The sequence below is a fragment of the Corvus cornix genome, chromosome 2, assembly GCF_000738735.6.
Source record: "Corvus cornix cornix isolate S_Up_H32 chromosome 2, ASM73873v5, whole genome shotgun sequence".
NCBI classification, from domain to species: domain Eukaryota; kingdom Metazoa; phylum Chordata; class Aves; order Passeriformes; family Corvidae; genus Corvus; species Corvus cornix.
The window spans coordinates 34676775-34693159 of NC_046333.1; the positions used below are offsets into that span (position 1 = coordinate 34676775).

The window sequence follows — 16385 nt, forward strand, 5'->3', positions numbered from 1 at the left end:
GAAATCTGGTATCTCATTGTAAGGGTGAAATGGCACAAATGAGGGACCTCAGGCACTATCAGAAAAGACACCAAATTTCAGTTTCATTAGAAAATGTTACTACTCTCAGAAGCCTATTAGCTGACAGAGTAACAGGGTTGGAAAGCTTTAAAGAAACAGCAAATATTTTGATAGAGATGCCAAAGAACAATCTATGTCATCAGCATGAACTAGATGATACAAAAAGGAGAGGAGCAACTAAAAGGATGGAAAAAACCACTTAAACTGTCTGGTTAGCAAGGACAAGAAAAGAAAAACTGGACATGTTTTTAAATCAAAAAGTATAACTCCATTAATATTACCCAGTTAACAGTTTTGTTGCACAAGCTAAGTTCCCCGCTTGAAATTGATGCTGTAGGCTGCCTGTTTCTCACAGAGAGGAACACACACCTTAACTGAACTTTTATCTACACAAGGGGTTCAGGGTGGTATAAAGGACCTCAGGTTTCTTTTAGCAACTGGGTTCAGTTTTCTAGCCAGAATGTTCTCTTCTGGGATTCTAACTCTTACAGTACTATTTCCACTCCTTTAGAATGACCACTTACCTTCTTTAACTCTTCCTGAATACTTCTGCCATTTTCCTCTGAGGACAAACTCTCCTTCTGGTTTTCTGGATCTATTCCAGGTTCTGACTCTTGTTCTTCACCAGATGATGTTTCCTTGTCACTCATTTTAGCAGCAAGCTGAAATAACCTGGATTTAAGCTCATCCTCCATAAGTTCAGGCTTGACATCGTGGTGCTGATCCTCATTGCTTATATCTGTTTCTGATAAATCATCAAAATCCTACAAAGAAATTAGAAAAGAACATATAATTCCTGCATAGGCACAGAAAGAAAAACAGCTTCCTAGAAAACTATAGGTACGATTACTCCGCAGGGAAGCTAAAAAGAAAGCACACTAAGTGTTCTGATAAAAAAGGAATGCCAATAAACCAACACTTGCTGGATTATAGTCATCATTCCTGCTTATTTTCATATTACCTAAAAAGGAACTATCAGAATCATTATGTATCTGTGTGCAACTAATAAAATATGCCTATGTGGCATTTCCAATTCCCAGCACTGCCATCCCTCACAGGCACAGTGCAGATAAAAGTGAGGTGTGGGAATGAAATAACCTGTAACCTGGCAGCTGTGTTCAGCTTTCAGTTGTAAGCTGTGCTTGCATTCCCTGACTGCTTGGTCTTGAGCATTATCCATGTTTTTCTTAATGACTGCTGGAAACAAGTTTTGAAAAACTTCTCTTTTGTTACATGATGTTGCTTAAGACTGTCAGCTTTCCCAGTGATTATTTGCATGGGTGGATCCTCTACAGAGCTGATTATTTTCCAAATGCCAACCTCCTTGGAAGAAGTTAAATCTTCAGGAGCACCTTCTTTTCTGACTCTGATTCTTAAAAGTGGAAAACACTTACAGGGTCAGTTAAGAACAGTGGGTATTACAGACTTGACCATAAGTCCCTCACTTTGGAAGCTGAAGAATAGAAAAGCAAAGTCTCTGCAATTTTGTTTAGCTGGGTGCCTGCCCAGCATTTAATAAGGAGGAAAGGGGATAATTTTGTCAGCCCTTGCTGACAAAATCTGAGAATATTTCACAGTTGTTCTAAAAACTAATCCCCAGGTGGATATCAATTCATTTTCTGGATCTGTGCTGTCTGATTAGGACCCAATTTGCCCTGATTTCCACCACAGTCCCTGGAGAGAGACAGGCATATCCCAGAGCAGCCAGTTTCACCTATAATGCTAACTGCCTTCTGGAAATGTTCTCTCCCTGCTGACTGCTGAGAGAAATTTTTGAATCATTAGATAGTTTGTTTGGTGCTTCAGCCAAGTCCAAGAAATAAGATGGAATTAGGTGAGTTAAAAAGTGTCAGATACTTTGAAATGGAGCATAATCGTGCAAAAACACCCAGAAGGAGGCTATGAAGAATTCAGCCTGGGACCAGAGTGGTAGGCACATCTCAGCAGGTCTAGGAGGATGATTTGGAGCAATTCTCAGAGAGGAAATTATTCCTGTCTGCCTTAGGCTCTCATACTGTGACAAGACCAGACACTGCTGGAGAGACTAAAATCTGTGTTCTCTCGTCCATTCATTGGGAAATCCATCAACAGGACCAGCTGTAGCAGCACTGTTTACGGATGAACCAATGACTCCAGTTCTCACAGGAAATGTTAACTCTGCCCACTCCCTCACAAACCCTACCCACCTAACTGCTTTTAATGGATTGACACATCATGTTCATAATGTCAGTTCTCACCTCTCACACAGTCAACTGCACTGTACTGTTCAGCACTTTCACAGTGTTCTGGACAATTTTTGTCTGCAGTTATTTGCAATTCAATCAATTACACAACTAAATTATTGCTTTATAGTTCACCTTCAGGATGCAGAAGGCCCTTTTGGAAAATCAGGATTTGAAGAAACAATAGAAATTTGAGAGCTACAATAGAAGGGGAACCATGGGTTTATGCTGAAACTCTTTTCCCAAACAATCAATTTTTGCAGACTAAAAAGAAGCTTTTTCTGCTAAAAAGCTGTTCAATTATCAAGAACACGATTTCAAATCAGTGTGTTTTCACTTCAGTTCTATAATATGATATGCTCTTACACACATGCAAAAGACTGTGTATTTCAGCTTTTTAATTAAAAAACTCTATTTTTATAATAATAATGGTTGTTATAATTATTTTTATAATCATAATGGTGCTTCCTCAAATTGTAAGAAGAGATTTTTTTTCAGACATATCTTGCATATCACTCAACAGCTCAGTACAAGTATCAGTATTACACCTCAAGCAACAATCTCCTAATGACCAATACTCACAAATCACTAAACTACTATATAAAAAATCTGAAAGCTGTTGCTGAATCAATCAGTCCATCAATTTGTACCCAGGAAAGAAAAAAGCATAATTTATGTGATATACAGAATAGAAAGCACAGTTAGACTGTGCTCTTGTATTTTATGAGAATACAGTTTAGTGAAGATACATCTCATTAAAACTGAGCTATTTACAGCTAGGTATCTAGTCTAAGCCAATTACTGGAATCCCTCTTTACCTAAATTACCTCCATTTATTTAATTGGTACCTCCAAAAACCTCCTCTCATATACCAAAACACCTGGTTTAGGATTACAGTTCTGCACTAAGGGTGTGGGCTTCCTCTAGCAGCGTTGATGCAGATTGAGCACGGTTTACCTTGAGGTCAAGTCTGCAAGGAAAAGAAGAAAATCCCATTCTATGCAGACATTTGAGCAGATCAAGCTTGTAAAGACAAGAATTTGGTATTCTTGTTTAAGTAAGCTTATAGGTATTTATATAAAATCTAGTGGAGCTGAGAGGGAGGCTGGCAGTCCAGAGTGGTGGATTTTCCCACCTCCTCGCTGCTGTACCAACATACTGACAGACTTCACTGTGCAGCATGGCATGCATGAGTCTTCTGGGGGCTTCTTACATAGATCTGCTTAGCTTTAACTGCTTAGCAGCTTTATTGGAGCAGCAATGCACATATACACCCATGGAAAGCACCACTAGTTAATCTAAAGAATCCATACTGACAACAGCAATATGACAACTTCTCTCGATCCTGAAAAAATACCAGTCTTCATAGGATCACACATGGCAGCAACTTAAATATCTTTTTGCTAGGTCTGCCAGCACAGATGAAAGTCATGAGCTGCCTTGGTAATCCGAGGGTCCCACTCTGCGTTAGCTAAATCTGTGTTTTGAATGCACATTGTTTCTTGGGGGAGGACTCATCTTGAGAATATTGACTGTATTACAGCTGCGCTCAGGTACGCCTATTACCCTCTTTTTAGCTTTCCAACCTCCTTAAAATGAGCAGGTGGATTATCTACATTTGCAAGAGCTGCTAATTCCTGTGCACATGCAGAGATAATGGTACCTTACACTGCTGCACTTCGTGGTTTCTGTTAACAGCAGGCTGTTTGACTTGTGTGTTGGGCTTTTCAGATAGTGGCAGCAAACTATTTGTGAGGAGATTATACCTCTTTCATGGACTGACAAGTTAAAAAATGCATGGGCAGCCATGACAACAAAAAAATAAATAAATTGAAAGGTACTACTATTAATATTTACTTAATAAATGCTGCATTAAACTTTGTTATTCTTTACTGTTCACATTTTCACTCTTTCTGGTAAGTTTAATGACATTTTTTGTGTCATTACACAAATCATTGTGTAAATTTCCATTTGCATCTATCAGCAACACATAATGCTAACATCTGCAAACAAGAATAAAGGGCTACCATTTTATCTGAAAACTGAGTTTCTGTGAGGACCTGGCAGACTGACACAGCCACGAACCCAGTTTCACTAAAAGAAAATCAAGTGTTTCTATGCAAGCATAAGTCTTTTAGGAGACAACGAGAAAAGAAATACACCTTTATGCATACATAGTGTCCAAATCCTTGCACAGAAATCACTGATAAGCCAAGGTAATCACAGTGGACAAAACCAAAATACAATAAAAAAGGCTCCAGAACAAAATCCATGTTAAACTATAAACTCCTGAGATAAAGTTTCCTTCATATAAGAAACCAAAACCCAGAAACTGGAAGTTTTTAGGAGAATATACACATTGTGAGGTTTGCAGGCAGTTTCTCATCATGAGCCAGAGTGATTTCAGGGAGCTGTTTTCAAAGAATACATCCCAAGCGCCATCCCGTGGAAACAGGCAGCCTGACAGTGCTCACCCCTTACCTGGCTGCAGGGCAGGAGGGCTGTAATTAACAGGTGGGGTCTCCTGATCCAAGAAGCAAACTCATAATGAGAACACTTCTTTCCCTTGAAACAATTAAGCCCCTCCACTTTGCATCAGAAACACAAGAATTTCAGCTACATTAAGCAATAATCATATCTTTCTCTCAAAAAGATAATGAGAGCCAATATATCAATATTATTATTACTAATAGTATCAACTATTATTATAACTATTAATAATAAAATCAGATAAAGATTGGTGGCTTGAGTGTCCATTTTTTGTAAAAAGTTACAATTTGAAAAATAATCATCATTAAAAGCAAGGTTTGCACTTTCCAGTTTAGTCCCCACAGAAACGTAACTCTTCTATGGTACACAAGCAATCCGAAATTATTTATGGCAAGACCTTGGTTTTATCAGGACAGTTTTCATATCTTGCTTCATGGCTGTGTTTGTGGCATCTCTACAAGCAGCTCAGTAAAGGAGCTTGTTCTTTTACTTATTATTAAGCAAAAAATTCCCCAGATACAGTACATCTTGGTACCTACTCTCAGGTTTCCCCTTCTAAGTCACTGAAGACTTCATACAAAAAATTATCTCTCAGTCACAAAGTCAGAATTCCACTCTTGTGTCTAAAATATGGTTTTAAAAAACATGCCACAGCATTATCCTAATCTAGGAACTGGATCTTGATTTAAAAAATACGTGATTTTTAACTGAAATTCAGTTGTGAGTTATGAACTGACTGCAGTTTTTCCAGAACATAACTGCTTACAACTCTCTAGACTCAGAGCAGAATGGGAAAAGGGCTTGTTTTCATCTCACTGAGAAACTTGGAGAGTAGAAAACAAAAAAGCAACCTTCACTATTTGAAAACTAAAAATGAAACCCCAACTTTTAGACTGATAAACTGAAATCCTGCTCTACAATGCTGATGAAAACACAACGGTTAACAAATTATCATCTTATTATTACAATGCCATAAAATAAGATTATATTGCAATGCAGTAAAGTACTGAAAAAGTGTGTTTCTTCACTGCAATTGACATATAATCAGTTATTCAGTGTCTAATATCTTGGTTCAACAAGAGTTTAGAAGAGTTTTTATGGTCTCTGCAAATTCTGCATAATCTCATCATGTGGAAAGCTATGCCTGGTTTAAGACCCCGCAGTCAATCTTGCTTAAGTCTGTGCTGTCTGCAGTTCTTCACACACCTACACTATCATTTTGTAAAACTGTTTATATGTAGGGCTCTCCATGCTGCAGCCTCAACCATTTTACCAAGATCAGTACATTACTCTGGGGAACATATGAAATTCTGACATCCCTTTAATCACATTTTTCTAAGCAATTTAAATGATGCCTGGCTAATTCATTTTCATCCATTAAAGCAGATTCCTTACACACATGATAATTTTACTTGCTTCCTAGAATTGTTCAACCATGCAACATCCTTGCTATAAATTGTGGTAGTCAGTCCATTCCTGGTCCCAACAGTGCTTGTTTGCCAGAGGCTGGAGTCAAAGTTCTACAAATGTGAACACCAGCGGTCAAATCAGCCACCTCTGTGTATGTGTGTGTGTCCCCAAACACAAACTAAACACATGGAAACCCACCCATACATAAACTTCACAGTGAGCATTTCATTGCTTTGAAAACACTGGCATGATCTGGAGGCAGTGAGCCTCTGCTTGCCCCACTGAAGCTAGGGAGCAGGGGAGCAGGAACGGCCTAAAGGGTAAAATGAAGGGGAGAGTGGGTTAGAATCCCAAATCTTGCACTTTGAGCACAACAGAGAGGTCACAAGAGACAAAGCAACTCACAAAGGACTTGGAAAGAAGAATAATTTTCCACACCAGCTTGCACTTTGAAGCACACACTAAGTTGCTAAAGGATGCCATCAAGTATGCTTGGGAAGCACCCTGCCTTTCTGACCTCACCTGGATGAACGTGGTGGAGGTTTAGGTTGGATATTATGAAAAATTTCTTCACAGAAAGGATTATCCAGCACTGCAACAGGCTGCCCAGGGAAGTGGTTGATTCACCATCCCTGCAGGTATTTAAAAGATGTGTAGCTGTGGCACTTAGGGCCAGTGTTCAAGGGTGGACCCTGCAGTGTTAACAGCTGGACTTGATGATCTTAAAAGTCTTTCCAATCTAAATGATTCTGTGATTCTATGTCTCCAGGACCTTCTCTGTGAGCTCTGATCTTCCATGCTCTGCTTATTGTCTATTGTGACTAGGAAGCCACAATATGAATAGAGACACACAGAGATCAGGCACAAATACACAAAGCCAGAAAGCGAAATGCAGAAGTCTGTGTACAAGATATGGTCTTTGTGCAGTCCCTGTAAAGCCTTGTAGTTCTGCCTGATGTTCTAAGAAGTCAATAATGGCCGCTGATGTGTTGTCAGATCACGTTATAATACATCATACTCCCCTTCAACAACTGTTGATTATAAATATATGAGGACACGAGTATAAATGAATCAGTACAGAACACCCCAAACACCCACACTCTGTCCTAAAAGCAGATGGAATGGATACAGAATTAATGACACCCAGCATTAAAGCCCTGCTGAAATCCTAGAATCCTAATATTGACTTGCAATCAGCTGTACTGATGTTCTTCTATAGGAAATACAGGCTAGTAGCATAAGCAAAGAAAAACTGTTCCAGGTATCCTAAATTTGGTCAGATAGCTTTGAGACTGAATCAGGCTGCTCGTAGTCAGAGGCACAGGGAGAAGACAACCCTCAGCTCCTTGCTTCAGGCTTCCCACTACTCTGCTGCAGCAATGATGCAGCTTCAGGATTTAAGATGGGTAGGATGTGGGAAATGGAACTGAATAAGGGATCAATATTCTCCTGATCTAGTGTGCTTGTACTGCTAAATAAATTCTGGGGGACAAATGGATCCCTTAATATCAGTCCCAGGTCTGGAAAAACTCCAACAGAGGAGACTTCTTGGCTTTCTGGTTAGCCAACACCTGTAGTTTAGAAGAAATGTTTGCTGTCTTCAAGTTGTATGAACAGTTTTTCCAAGTTTGAGATATTAAAGTCTGGGTTTTTTGCTTGTGTGTTTGAGTTTTGTTTTCTTAATCAATTGACAAATTTTTTAAATGGAAGTAGTTTGCAAACGCTCACCCTAAGACATCAGAACTCATCATAAGGTGACCAGTTAAAAACAGACATCACTTGGGCTGGATCTCACAAAAAGCCTTTTTAGAATTTCTGCTGCTCATTAGCTTTATCCCTTATCAGAACACTTGGAGACACTTCAGAGCAGATTCCCAGGCATATGAGTTATTTCTTGTACCAAGAAAACAGAAGTTAAAAAAACCCTAGCACAACAAAACAAGTGATTAATTAACATTTTTTAGCTGTTGACAAATCCTGAGGGTTTTTTTTTTAAGAGCACTGTATTTTACAACATTAACACTGTCTTTGATCAGATGAAAGTGGCCTATTTGAGAAGAAAGTAAAGCCTGTCTATCTAACACTCTACTTTTTCTTCTTCTCATTTAGGAGGCATGAGGAAGATAAAGCTTGCAAGAACACTCCACCTCCCACTCATGCTTCACATGATATTGCCAGCATAGCTTAATTAGTTTTGCCCAGCTCTTTTTGAGAATGCATTTGGTAAGCTCAAACACAATTACCTGACTTAAATTCATCTTGTTGGCTTTTGCCTGATTCTTTTCTTCACATAAGTCTTCAGAGATGGCTTTGTTTTTCTTCCACCTTCTTGATCTCTTTTCTATATCATAATGGACTTCTTCAGTCTCACTGCTGTCTGAATACTCCAAGCTAGTTGCCTGTGGATTGAAATTTACATCTAGTTCTCCATGGAAGTGCTTCTTTTCCATTCTGGGCACATCACTTTGAGTTCTGCTTTGCAACCAGAGAAGCTTGCTAGGTCCTTTAGCTTCCTGGGAAGAGTTTACTGAAGATGTTTCCGAATCGGAGAACACTGTTTCAGTGTTGGTGTACAACCCAGAGGAGGGGGAGGTCACTGCCTGGTACTGACTGTTGCCATAAGCCCACTCACTGCCATACTGGGAATTGGAGTAATAGAAGTCATCTGGCAATTGTCGAGGTCTCTGCCGCAGCTTATTCAAGGCCACATTCCAGTCATAGTCATCCTCGCTGTCCGAGCCCATCTCGTCATAGGCAGACACAATACTGGACTCATTCTCCAAAGCTTTGAACACCTGGCTCTTTGGTTTGGCAAGCATTCGAGGGCGAGGCAGAGTGACATTCTGCAAAGCCACCCAGTTTCCATCGGTGCTTTGGAAAACAGAAGGTGGACCTATGAAAAGAAAACAAGGACAACTGTGATCACACTGTGAAAGGCTGCTTTTACTTGCCACAGATTGAAGGTGGAAGTGCTGCTGCCACATGAACTCTCCTATGTTGAGAGGCAAGCTGCCCTACTACTCAGAAGCCACCACTTTAAGTCATGGTGACGACTAAAATGGGGGGGGTACTTGGACCAAAGCTTTTTTCTAAAAGAATTATTAGGAATATAGACATGTAGAAATCCTGAGTTTTGCAAATGCCTCTGATTCTGTGTGCAATTCTGGTCCCTCATGTTGAAGAGGAAAGACAGAAAAGGAATCCGAGAAGAGCAACAAAGGTTGTACCAGGTTCTGAAATGGTGTCCATTCAAGGAATGATTAAGTAAACCAGAGTTCTGCCATCTGGAGGAGAGAAGACTGAGAGAATACATGCTAAAAGAGATGGGGGAATCTCCTCCAACCTAACTACTAGAGAGCATGAAGTGAAGCTAGAGAAAACAAGGTTCTAAACAAACAAAAGAAAGAAGTGGGATGCAATGCATACCAAACCTAAGGGCGTTTTGCCTAAGGTTCTCCTGGATGCTTGAAATTATGTGTGATAAAACAGAGATGGCTGTGAACATGGAGGAGAAATCCACTAAAATTTACTAAATACAGAAAAACACTTCTAGCTGAGATAGTCATTAAGTTGAAAGTTCTAGAGGTTCAGAGCCTACTCAAAGGCAGTATGAAAAATACTTGCTTTGTCCTAATATCTCCTAGACTCTTGCTTATGGCTGCTGTTGCTGCTGTTGTTGTACCCCAGACAAAATACCAAATGAGCCTTCTGTCTGACACAAGCACTGCTTCTCTTGTATCCTTCCACATTTTCAGAGTAAGTTGTACAACTCCAACACAAAAATCAAAAAAAGTCATAAATATGGTCAGAAAATGCTGTATAACTCTCATAACTCTGAGAATTGCATTTCCTCTAAATTTAGATTTAATTTCCAATCAAAACTGAAAATTTCCCTCATGGGAAATATGGATGTGTGACGACTTTGCCTTCTTCAGCACTTGAACAAATACATAATGCCATGGATTTACACGGTAATCCAGCCTACTGAATGAACTTTTCAGACTTATGGAGTCCTTCCATGGGTTCAAATTTGTTATTTTCAGAAACCTATAGAAATACTTAACATAAACCATTAGTTTTCTCAAAAGGTAAGCAGAACATCACTATTTTCAAGTGGACACAGTAATATCTGGGTCTGTTGTAGAACATAATTAGGCATTTTGACACCCCCACAAAAAACAAAACAAAAATTACATGGTAATTGAACTTAGGGGCTATGAGAGTTTTATGACAGCTTTTGCATTTCTTATTCATTTGAATCCTTCTGGCTTGTTTTCACTTACTAAGTTTTAAGTCAATTCAGAGAACTTGAGAAAATACAATTCTTACTCCTGCTTAAAAGGAAATCGAAATAATACTAGTTCTCTTGTAGCAGTGACCAACCAAGGCTGTAACTGAAGTCAGGTGTGTAAGGAGGACTAATAATTCTTTATTGTAACCTCTGATTTTGGAGAAAAAAACCCAAACAAGCTATCAAGCATAAGAAACTTCCGCTTGTTCACTTTTCCCAACTATACTCACTAATCTAAGTATAAGGTTCTCTTGAGAGAAAGAACTTCCCTTAAAACATTGTTCCTTCAAACAAAGCCAACAGCTCTGCAGGATATAAATCTCCAACAGGAACTGAATTCAACTGCACCACATTACACAAATGTAATGGGGAGCCACAAACTTCTTTTCGACCCCAAACCATAACCCCCCTTATTCTATTTAACAACACCACATTTAACCACATGAGAATCAGTCAACCAACCTCAGTTAACTGAAAGAAGGACAAGATAGAAGTTGATTACATCTTAGAGGGCCAAACAGGGTAGAAAGCCATTGAGAACTCTATATGCAGAAAGCCGACTCAATTTTATCCCAGCTTCTACAATGTCAAGGGCTCCCTTCCTGATTTTTCAAAACAAAGTCACTTACTTTGGATTCCGCACACAATTGTTTGGGCATAAGCTATAATTCATCCATGTGAAAAGGAAAAAAAGATTTAAGAAGTGTCATTTTAAGACTATTGATAAAGGGGGGAAAAAAGCCAATATCATAATTTGGCTCTTGAGTCACCATTTAAACCAATATGAACTGTAACCAAAACTAATTGTGAACTACACCAAACTCTTGGTTGAGATTTCTCATTTTCTGTATCATAATACAAAGCTGTTTATTACTGCATAGGTGAGACCATGTTTGCAGATATTAGCACAATCAGCTATTTACTATTAGTTCAATAGGCACCACAATTTCAGCACAAATGTGGTTTTTAGATGAAAGAAGCGGAAAAAATCTCTGAGTAGAGCACCTGAAAAGAAACTGGGTCAATTTGTTGTTCTGCTATGGTTAAGCATTGTTAAATACTAAATTGCTCAACAGTTGAATGCAACGGGATTCAAGTGGGTTCTTAAATTTAAGCACCAAATTAACTGCTTTACTGAAAATAGACCTTCCACTAAGATGCCCAGGAGAAAACCACTTCTGACAGTGGGTTGATTAAAAAATTCACAGAGTAATGCATACTTGGTTACATCAGATTTTAGTACTACTTTAAGAAGAATTTCTTTCAGGGGGGAGGAGAAGTATTGAAATTGTCTACATTTCAGTCTCCCCAGTTATCAACTGGCAGTACAGATAAACAAATTGAACAGATGGGCAGCCCCGATCCCAGGTCCCCACCAAACCCAAACACACATTTGACTGCTTCTGCTTGCCAGTGTGTAGAGAGGCAGCTGTGGGAGTTACAGCACCAGTGAACTCACCCCACAAAAGAGAAGTTTTCTGCTTGTACAGCTTCATGAACCAATGTGCTACAGGGGTCAGATGGGTTCTACAGCTGCTACAAGAGAAGAAGCAAGAACAAGCAGATTCTGTCATGGGATGACAACACTTGGAGCCAGGGAATGCTGCTGCAACGAGTTCAGCTCTTCCCCTTGTGCAGCTGTAGGGGTAAAAACTAACCAACTCTTTGGTGGGGGAGTTGCCTGGTGCTACACTCTTGTGGCCTCACAAATGCTTCAGCCAGAACAACAGAGGCAATGGAAACAGGACCACCCCAAGAGCAGGAGCCACAATTGCAAAAGCACAGAAAGAGTTAGGTTGGAAGGGACCACAGTAGGTCAGCTGGTCCAACCAACCTGCACATGGATTGCATCCAGGTTCTTGAGTATCTTCAGTGAATGGGACTTCACAGCATCTCTGGGCAACCTGTTCCAGTGCTTGGTCACCTGCATAATGAAGAAGTTCTGTCTCATATCCAGGTGGAACTTCCTGTGCATCAGTTTCTGCCTGTTGTCTTTTGTTCTATTGCTTGGCACCACTGAGCAGAGCCTGGCTCCATCCTTTGACACCCTCCCTTCAGATACTTATATACATTGGTATCTTCAATGACAACCTGTCTCTATGTCATCTAGAAGTAACCAGGGAATTGCATCCTATCTCAGGGTGCTGATTCAGGAATGGAGCTGACTTGGAAAGCTGCTCACCATCCATCATCCATATTTACATCCATACATAATGCATGATGACAGAGGTCAGATTGAGGGAAGCTGCTGCTCTGTGAAGTTCCTACTCATACAACTTCCTCAAACTAGTCTGGAAGCACCAGTGAGTAGGGCTGCACAGAACACTGCACCGCGAATTCATCAGGGTTGAAAATAAAGTTGCAAGAAGGAATTCTAAATGTGAATTATTTCAGTGGTTGGCTCACTATGTAACTTCATGAAAAGTCACCCTGTGCCACAGAAGGGATACAATGAGCAGCTGCAAACCCCTTCAACTGGAGGACAGATTACCAATGACAAAGAAGGGCCCTTGGGCTCTTGCATCTTTGAAGCTCTGAAATGTATCTGAAGTAGTTGCCTAAATTTTGTAACAATCCAAAATCAACTTCACAGAGAACCATATTTTGAATAATTTTTTTTAAAGAAAGTTAAAATAAGCAATGACATAGCCCAATGAAATTGTGACACAGCAACATCAAATATACATTTTATATGTGACCTCTGAAAGCACAGAGGTCAGCAAAAACGCCCTCGAGAAGGTCCTTGCTTTAAGTCGTATTTATTCCATGTGAGTGAGAACCAAAAAAAGAATCTTATTCGTACTAGAAATATTTACTTGTTTCATTTAGCCTGTCTACACTCTTCCAGCTGGGTAATGCAGAGAGCTTGCGTTCCTTCTGCTTCCTGGACTGTCCCTTTTGCTGCCTCCGAAGAGCCTCAGTCACAGACGACGCAAGGTCTTGTCCTTTACTGGCCGTATCTTCGCTAGCCAGGGAGAATGCAGACTGAGACCTCTGTGGGATTAAAAATCAAAGAGTTTAATTTAAAAATAAAAGTAGTTAATTATCCAACCCTTTACCATAATTAGTATTCAGTAACTCATGGAGTGTGGGATCTGCTACCATCACAAATAGGATTTAATGTATTCAAAAGAATTGTTCCAGCATTAGATTGCTTATTTATGTGCATTTCTGATGCTATGCAAAGTAGCAGGAAATTGTTTATACTACCATGGACCAGATGGAGAGAAATAATTAAGGTGAAGTTGTTGGGAATGTGCTTGGTGAGAACTAAGTGCTTTGACTCAAGTTAGCCAGAAAGGGATCCCATTGTGGTGAGACATGATGATCTATTGTTGGCTCAACAGGCCATCTGGTGTAACAATTTGCAGAAGTTAAAAATTAAAAAAAAAGCAAACAAACAGCCTGTTCCCCAGAAATAGATATACAACTCAACTGATTTTAATGCAGAATTCTGTTTGCTAGGACATACAGACATAACACCCAATATGCTGAGCAGTTTTATGCAGTCTTACTAATGAACTCAACATAGCCTACAATTGCACATCTATTTAGTTCTAGGAGGCTCACATTTCAAGGTACAATAAGGTAAAATACTGTTGTGATTGTTAATCAGCCCTGACTTCTACTGAGGAGAACGAACTTTCCTTTGGTTCCACATAAATAGATCAGACATTTTAGTTTTGACCTAGGCACAGAGAAGTCAGTCAGTTGCAGAAGACACATTTAAATTTCGCCTTTTTTAAAAAGCTGTGAAAGCTGACAGTGTCCAGCTGATTTCAGGAGAACTCACTCCTGCATATCAAATCACATACGTAGTTCTAGAAACAAAGCTACAGAGCTTGAGTTGAGTTGCGTTTCCTGCAGAGTCAGTAGAAGACTGCATATGCCAGGTTTTCAAGTGGCTCAGCTGCTTTGCACAGGCCAAGTTGGCACTCTCAAATCCTTGTACATTTTTACTGGCGTTCAAATGACAAATAATTAACTAAATCTGTTACTCTCAAAAGGGCCAGTCTTTGCCTGTATCAGAGGTCTGCTTTGCACTGGTGCAGGTGAGGTAAAGGAGAACTTGACTTTCAGTTATTTTCAAGGTCCTTCAATTCCCAGGACAGCACAAGCATTGCTGGGAGCCCTGCTGGCTTGAAAGCCACACTTACACCACTTTCTGGCTGCACCTCCTCTCATCTGAAATGCTCCTCTGTGGGACCCATGTACTATGCCAGAAGATTTAATTAACTGCAAATCTTTCTGTATCCTTGGCTCAGCAGTAAAAGGAAACACAATTAAGCATAAGGGTTTAGCTTGGCTTCTGAATTCATGAAGAAAAGCCAGAATTATTGCCCTAGAATCAAATATTTTCTATAACTACAATGACTGCACAACTTTGTTAATCTTGTCCACACAAAGACACAGGTCCTAATATGATGCATTGGAGTGTTTCCTTTTAAATTTAGTGATATAAACTATTCACAACACGCTCAAAGCAATTTTACTACAGGGAATCTTTCAGATGCATCACTTTTACAAGCCAGCTATATTCAAGTGTATATTTAGTCTGTTCCAAACCTTGAACTAGATCTTTCATTGATCAAGATCATCTGAATCCTTCTTAACCCTGAAAAAGTAATAAAATAAAATAATTTAATGCAATGCACACAGGTACATAAATTGTTTCACTACACGAAATTTGCTCATGAACTTTGATTTCATCCTGGCAGGATATGTGGACAATATAAAGAGCTCTGCCACAAATTTGCCACCTGAACTGTGACAAGATTTAACCCTGTTGTGGTTCACTTCACTTCATTGTAAAGCTAGAACTACAAAACTTGCCATGTTTTCAATAAATTAGGTCCGGTGTCTGACACATCTTTTGAAATCTTTGTGGTAAAGCTGTTATATACTGGAAGCAGCAAGCTGTTGTGGCTGTCACTGTCTTCACAGTACCATGAATATTCTCTCAGGGCACATTCTTTTTCCATGTACATATAGCAAACAAGAGAGGTAAGAGACCCAGAAGAAGGAATACCCTACAGTTCAACCAGTAGTATCTATTTTCCCTTATTACTCAAAGAACTGGATCTTTAAGAAGAAGAATATCAGGAAGAGCTTAAATAGTCTGTAAAATGATAACCTGGACTCTGACAATGAGAGTAACATGCTTTTCTTGTTATGTAAAATCTGTGTGTTTGACAGCTTTCCTGTTTTGTTTAAATGGCAGCCTCTCGTGTGCCTACTCACCATTTCACCAACATCACAGTAAAGTGATGCCATCGAAGTGATGGCAGTGTCTGCTCTTTGCTCTCAACTCACCTAAGACCTGCCAACAGCTTAACCCTGACAACACAGAACTTGGCATGGGCTGTGAAACCTCCTGAAGGAGCTGGGCACTCTTGCCCCAGGCTGATGCTTTGGCAGCAAAGCTGCAGCCAGCAGTGCCCAAGCAATTTAAAGCCAGCTCAGGTGCATCAGTACTATAGGGCAGATAAAGCTTTCAGAAGGACTAGGAGAGACACAACAGCTTGAAGGATTTAAAAAGGAGAAGATGAACAGCCTGAAGGATAAAAAGAGCTGAAAACCAAGGAAGCACAGAAAAGAAAGTGGACACAGTCCCATGTGGTGTAGTAGCTTAGGATCTGAAATAAGCTCAACCAAACAAGCTTACCTAGCAAAAAGCTGATTTTTTGAAATTGTGTGCTAAAACTTTTGGGTCAGATCAGAGGGCAACTGCTCTCCACAGTTTCTGCAAGGTCTCTGTGGAGCAGGAAATTGGTATTAGGCAGGAACTACTCCCAGGAAATCCAGTTGAAATACAGCAACGGGCAAAGCTTTTGGTGCCTCCAAAGCTTGGCTTGAGGCCATCCTCATTATTTTTCTACACTTTATGTGAATTTTGGACAAAATCTGTCTTG

At 39.8% G+C, this 16385-nt stretch overlaps 1 protein-coding gene across 8 annotated transcripts in view; it reads right to left on the reverse strand.

The window, feature by feature from the left end:
- The window catches only part of LOC104688987 (myosin VIIA and Rab interacting protein), a 209909-nt gene that overhangs the window by 23712 nt on the left and 169812 nt on the right, over window positions 1–16385 (reverse strand). For 5 of the 8 annotated variants that reach the window (XM_039549145.1, XM_039549146.1, XM_039549149.1 and 2 more), the window contains exons 9-12: window positions 13290–13467; window positions 12308–12397; window positions 8426–9075; window positions 585–824 (exon numbers count right to left, since the gene is read on the reverse strand). In XM_039549145.1, the coding sequence (XP_039405079.1) occupies window positions 585–824; window positions 8426–9075; window positions 12308–12397; window positions 13290–13467 (1158 nt within the window). The remainder of the gene's footprint in view (window positions 1–584; window positions 825–8425; window positions 9076–12307; window positions 12398–13289; window positions 13468–16385) is intronic. The other 3 variants (XM_039549151.1, XM_039549148.1, XM_039549147.1) reach the window with 1 other exon arrangement.